General features: G+C 41.8%; 1 protein-coding gene across 1 annotated transcript in view; it reads left to right on the top strand.

Moving 5' to 3' along the window:
- The window catches only part of fndc3ba (fibronectin type III domain containing 3Ba), an 89382-nt gene that overhangs the window by 59935 nt on the left and 22816 nt on the right, over window positions 1-6631 (top strand). Inside the window, 10 exon segments of the mRNA XM_020616616.1 lie at window positions 1025-1176; window positions 1289-1348; window positions 1521-1659; window positions 2005-2058; window positions 2307-2431; window positions 3313-3487; window positions 3700-3786; window positions 4977-4999; window positions 5001-5077; window positions 5498-5569. Of these exon segments, the coding sequence (XP_020472272.1) occupies window positions 1025-1176; window positions 1289-1348; window positions 1521-1659; window positions 2005-2058; window positions 2307-2431; window positions 3313-3487; window positions 3700-3786; window positions 4977-4999; window positions 5001-5077; window positions 5498-5569 (964 nt within the window).

The raw sequence follows: 6631 nt of genomic DNA, 5'->3' as shown, positions 1-6631 counted from the left end.
TTCCTTTCCTATTTTTTCTTTTCATTTCTTGTTTCTCTGTGAATTTACTTTCTGCATTTTTGTCACTTTATCTTGGTCTCAAAGGTTTTGTCACTCTGTGTGTGTGCACATCAGACTGTGGTTGCAAACATCACCAGGCCATTCATTAAGCTGTAGCGATGGCATCATGTTAATGTGTCCACAGTAGACAGACAATACACTCAGAGCGCTTAATGCAATGAGCATGAAAAAGTGGACCTTACTGTGAAAGAATTCCATCAAAGACAGCATGTGGACACAATGAAGCGATCTCATAAAACCTAGTCATTATGAACAGAATTCTCAATGAAATGGTGTCTGCTTCTACATCTTTTGCTGTCTGCCTCTCTTTCTCACAGACAGTCTAAGTGTGCTTGTGATTTCCATTGCCCTCAAGGCACGTTGCCTATTCAGTGGATGTGGAGTCAGAAATGGTGGCAGACTGTGCTAAATCAGGCTAAACTGGCTTTACCCACCATGTGCCACAACTAAAACTCCCATAAGCTTACAGACGTGCACACACACACACACACACACACACACACACACACACACACACACACACGTACATAGTTGGCGCACAAACACGCATGCCTGTTTTTCATGTATTCATTTTAGTTTTCTCAAGCATTACCCTCATGATGTACCTGAGCTGGAAAGAACAACCAAATCTGGAGTTAACGCTTTAAATGGCAAACTGCTGTGTCTTAATAAACATGTACAGAGTGAGTCTGACAAAAACACCTTGATAGAGCAATTTAACCTATTTCTGGGAGCCGCCAAAATACAAGGACTAGAACAAAATACAATAAAATGAAATGGGATGGAATAGGTTAGGATAGGGTCATTTACAAATAGAAAATATGAAATGAATCTCTCTTTGCAGCTGCTAATCAGACATCACAGTACATATATACATTACACACACAAAATATTGCACATGGGCAGCTGCACTTGGTCTCATTGTAAATGTAATGTACAGTATTTGTGCATATGCATCTTCCAGGTGTCCAGTGTGCAGGCACGGACCGCACAGCTGTCTTGGGCACCCCCGGCAGGGCTGGTGAACAGGCATAGTAACGGGATGCCCGTGTCCTGCTCTTACGAAGTCTCTCTCTCAGATAAGGGACGAGATGGAAAGTATCGCCTCGTGTACAGGTAGGAAACGCAGTCCAAGCTAAAACAATCCACCATTAGCCACAAATACACCTCAAGTTAGCACAATCCAAAGATAGTGGTGTGAGTTTTGTTTTGTCTGTGTGTGTTTCAGTGGTGAAGAATTGGAGTACCATCTGAAGGACCTAAGGCCAGCGACAGACTACCACGTACGGTAAGGACTCATCCTTTTTAATGTCATTTATTCTACTTGTGCGCCTGTATTTTTACAGTGTGGTTTTGTGTGTTAGGTTTTTGGGGTTGTCCATATATTGGTATTCAGGACAATCAATCTTCCAAACACAAGTTTTCTAATGTTTTTAAATGCTTGCTTGTGAATGCTTCAGGGTGTCAGCGATGTACAACTCGGTTCGGGGCTCGTGTTCAGAGGCTGGCTCGTTCACCACACACTGCAGCGTCCCCGATGCCCCGTTACCCCCGAAACTCTCCCACCGCTCCAAGAGCACCCTTACCATACAGTGGAAGGTACAAGCAGAGGCATTTTTGTATTAAGCCACAGTTTTTTAATCTCAAAGACGGCTAATAAAGCACATCATCACAGTAATCATTAGCTAATATTAGTTAGCATTCAGATTAGTCTTGATTGTACATGAAATTATTCTGAATCACTCTAACGCTACCAAACTCGGGATTCTTTTTATCTAGTCTAGTGTGTCATAATCTACCAAACATTATTTGAACAGTGATACTCGACTCCTAGTGTCAGTGATCAGTTATCCAGACAGGATATGAGGCCAGTCATAAAAACACAGCAGGTATTTTGTCCGTCTCAGGATCCTTTCTCCTTGGCTAATCTTTACTTGTCTGCAGCCCCAGGGCGACAACGGATCCAAAATCACAAACTACCTGCTCGAGTGGGATGAGGCAAGTCTTGCTATTCATGTCTGTCATCAGTCATGCTTTCCCTTTATTTTAATAAGCACTTAACACCCATCACAGATGTAAAGAGAGAACCGAAGCAGTTCACCTCTTCAGATAAGATGTAATAAGTCTGAAGTGTGCTTTCATTCTCTCAGCTCTTTATACTTTTACACTTTCTCATGCCGTTTGTTCCTCATCTATTTTACTCTTTAATCTTTTACTCCAATTAATCTATCTCATCTCCTCTGCAGGGAAAGAAGAACAGTGTTTTCAGAGAATATTACTTTGGGAGCCAGAGACATTGTAAGCTGACACGACTGTTCCCTGCCTGTGGTTACACGTTTAGGGTGGCCGCTCACAACGACATCGGCAGAAGGTACTGTTGTTACCCATGTCTGAACACACAAACACATATGTTTTATACACACACAGACATGCACTCAAGCGAACGATGTTGGAAGTTAAAACTCTTTCTTATTCTTTTTTCATATACTGTAATGTAGGATCAGTGATTTATTAAAATACGTGACAGCTTTTCACATGAGAACCTGATGGTTGGCTCTTAAATAATGTGAGATGTGAGATTTTAGTATTAGCAACCTTGCACTCGTATAGTTACTCTAGCAGTCAGCCACAGCATGCTGAAAGTTGTATCAACTCAAACACCCAGTGTTTAGACAGAGATGCACAATCATGCGTATCTGTGGCTGTTCTACATGTGACATGAATCCTCTCTCATTTTTTACAATTTCCTCTCTTCTCTTGTTTCCTCTTTGTCATTATGGCGGGGAGTATCTTGCCTGCAGTCATTGGGGTGACAGGGAGAGGGGAGGAGGTGATAAAGGGGAGTGAGAGCGAGGGACTCAAAGCGGTCTTAATGCATCCTTTAGCTCAATTCCCCTTTGAAATTCTGGATGCATATACCTTCACAAACATACACAGCACACGCAAGCTTTTTGGTTACTTGATATTTTTCTTATTTCAAAAATGTTTTCTAACCTCTTAGACCTCTGCTGCTGGGTACATGTTCAAATTCTTGCCTTCCTTTTCTGTTGGGCTTCTAATGTGTATATATCTTCCCGTTGTCACAGCCCTTTAGGTTTCTTCTCCTTTATGTCTCCACTGGAAGCTCTTCAAGCTCGCTGTCATCTTCATTTGCAACCTCACACACTCATGTACTTGCTTCAAATGAGCGCTGTTGTCATTTTAAATAAAAAAAATTTCAATGAAATGGAAATGTGCTTGTGCTTGATTTAGTGGCTTCAGCACAGAGGTGGTCTTTTATACCATGGGCACGCTGCCTGCTCTGCCTCTGGCGCCACGGCTGGTCAGGGCAGGGGTGTCCTGGGTGACCCTGGAGTGGGGGCGTCCTGAGGGCAGTCCAAGCGAGGAGCAGCTCAAATACACACTTGAGATCCAGGAGGACAACAGCGTGAGTACCACACACTCATATGCACCTGTTATTATATGTAGACATTTAAAGCGATTCTTTTTTTGTACAGAAGACACAGAGCAGTAAATCCTATAATACAGAGGCACACAAAAAGCCAGTATTTATGCATCTGTATCCTCCAAAATGTACATCTGTGTTATGCTGATTGGACCACTGACACATACAGTCTACTGATGGTTTGTATCCCACAGGGAACAGACTTTCATCCAAAGTACACTGGAGAAAACTTGACCTGTACTGTACAAGGCCTGAAGAGGAGTACACAGTATAAATTCAGGGTAAGTTATGACTGTGAATGTTGGTAGGTTTGTTTTTGCTCATGTAACTGCTGGCTCTATGTGTGTAGCCTCAGAAGGACCTTATTGTAAAGAGCATGATATATAATGCTGCATACAGTCATTAAGATTGAACTCTTCTCCCTACTTTTGTTTCACTATAAATATTTTAAAAGAATAGTTAGGAAATGGACTCATCTGTTTCTTGTTGAGAGAAAGATTGATATCACTCTCATGCTAAGTATGTTACAGCAAGTAATTGGATAGTTTTGTTAAGACTCCAGGAAACCAAATTGCCCAGCCTACAAATAGTCAGGTACTGTAGTAAAACCAGAACACAGTGCTACACCTCAGCTGTACAAATTACACAAACAATATTTAGCTAGCCGTGCCCTTGGTGTTCAATCTGATGAAAGGCAATCCTGGATTATTTGACTCGTTTTTGGTCAGTGATGCGCCTGTACTGTTAACATTTAGATAAAATGTCTCCATGGACACCTGCTATCTAAGTGTCTTTGAGTGGTAATACAACATCCATAAGTCTAGGAAGGAATACAGTGTTTTGCCTCCAGAGAACTGGTTGCAATTTGTCCAGTAGTGAAACGGTTCACTAACCATTTAGCAAGCAAACAACACTGTCTGGCTCTACTAAAAGCTGTGATAGTTGTTGATGAAGTGAGGACAATGTGAAACAAAATGTTCTGACAGGAGACTCTACACAAGTGTGTTTGCATGTGTATTATTGCCTGTGTGTACCTTGTTCTCAGCACTCTGTTTTAGTGCAGTCATCTCAAGCAACATCTTGCAGTACATGGACTTTGACACACGCCCTCACTCAAAACTGAGACAGCAGCTGTTTTTAAGACTACCACACAGAAAACAACTCTGTGTTCTTTGTGTTAGCCATCTGGCATGAACATCTGGGAATGAATAAAAGTGATTGTACACTGGATGGGGGTAATGGAGTGAGTAAAGTGAATAGAAATGAAGGCAGAGGAGTCAGGAGAATAACAGATAAAGGAGCAGAGGCCGTTGGCTCCTGTTAATCTGGACTGTTACTGTACTTTGTAATAGATTTCTCTGTACCTCTCATCTAATCATGCTGTCAGTCTGTTTGGTCTCAGACTCCACTCATTGTTCACCTTGCACTTTCTTCCTTTAACCCTCCATACTGTCCTTTTGCCTCTCTACAGCTCATAGCATCGAACCTGGAGGGAAAGTTCAGACAAACCAGGCGCTCCATCCACACCTTGTGTCACCGCAACAACGCCCTATGGATTCACCGTGACATGGGGTAAACAAACATGCAAATGTATTGTGTGCTGGCACACAGGAGGACAGTGTTCATGATATATATACACTTGCACATACTTTAATACACACTTAAAAGGTGTGAGTGGAAATGCACACATGCACAGGAAATTTCCACAACATGACCACCAAAAGCAAAAATTTAAAAGTTTACAGTTTCAGACTTGATGAAGTTGCTAAATGCCATGAAAAGTCTCAATTTATAACATGTGAATGTGTGATGTGTTGTAATTTTATAGATTTTGCACTAACAGATTTAACTGTCTTTGTCATTTTAGTCATATGTTTTCCTAAAGCCACAAAAACCATATTGGAAATGAAATTTTCCCTGTGTTCTCTAGATCATGGTGTTTATACATGATGTTAACCCAATCTAAAATCAATCCCTCAATTGCTCCAATAGATCCTCCACAGGACAACGGGGGCTCAGAGGCTCTCACGTACCTGCTAGAGATCTCAGAGGAATGCTCCGAAGGTACGAGCTACATTTGTTTGTCCATCTATCTATCCGCGAAACACATTCAGCTAATTTGTTTCAATGATAAGTCCATTATCTTACAGAACAAAGTTCAAAATGTACCAATCTGTCCACTATCCCATGTGGTTGTTCTCTCTGCTGTGGTGGTGCAGTATTTTGCACACTTTAGGCTAATTTGGGAGACGTTTAGTACATATCCCATTAAATGTTATATTTAAAGAAACATCAGAACCACATTGCACATCTGTATATTATCTCCCTCCCTCCTCCATTTTTCATTTTCTCTGTCCTGTATGCCTTCTCATCTCTCACTGAGTTGTACCAGTAGGTGCAGTGGTGAACCCTCAAGATGACCCTGACATTGTGTTTGCTGTGATTCCTCATATTAATTGTGTGTGCATGTGTGTGTGGTATTATCACTCTCAAACAGATGTTTGGATGAACTCTAAGGAAATATATTTAGCAGGCAGTGAGCTCTGTCTTTTTGATGTCTGTAAATAACCCAAGTGTATGGATTATTGTACATACACCCCCATCTGCTTCTCTTGTGAAAATTGCTCTTTGTGCTGTGGTGTAAACAGGACCTATATAAATCAAATCAAATCAAATTTTATTTGTATAGCGCCAAATCACAGCAAAAGTCATCTCAGGACACTTTACAAAGTAAGGTCTAGACCTTACTGTTATCAATATTATTACATAGGGAAAACCCAACAAATCCCCCTTGAGCAAGCACTGGGCGACAGGGGGAGGAAAAGCTCCGTTTAACAGAAGAAACCGCCGACAAATCCCGGCTCTTGGTGGGCGGCCTTCTGCCTCGACCGGTTAGGGTGAGTGGATAAAGGAGAGACAAAAGAAGAAAAGCAACAAGACACAACAATCAAACACTGATCAGGTTGATGTGGCTGGTGACTGCTCGTCACAGACGTAGAGCTCCAGGGTCAGGGCAACCTGCAGAAAGGTACAGGGAGAGAGAGAGGACACACTACAGGAGAGAGGAGACACAAAGTTAGTAATGTGTAATGGAGGCATATAGAAGCATAGGGAGAGAGAGGAGAG

This window comes from Monopterus albus, unplaced genomic scaffold, assembly GCF_001952655.1.
Source record: "Monopterus albus unplaced genomic scaffold, M_albus_1.0 scaffold176.1, whole genome shotgun sequence".
Classification (NCBI taxonomy): Eukaryota; Metazoa; Chordata; class Actinopteri; order Synbranchiformes; family Synbranchidae; genus Monopterus; species Monopterus albus.
The sequence above is the reverse complement of the archived record's forward strand: the minus strand, read 5'-3'. Positions and strand labels throughout refer to the sequence as shown.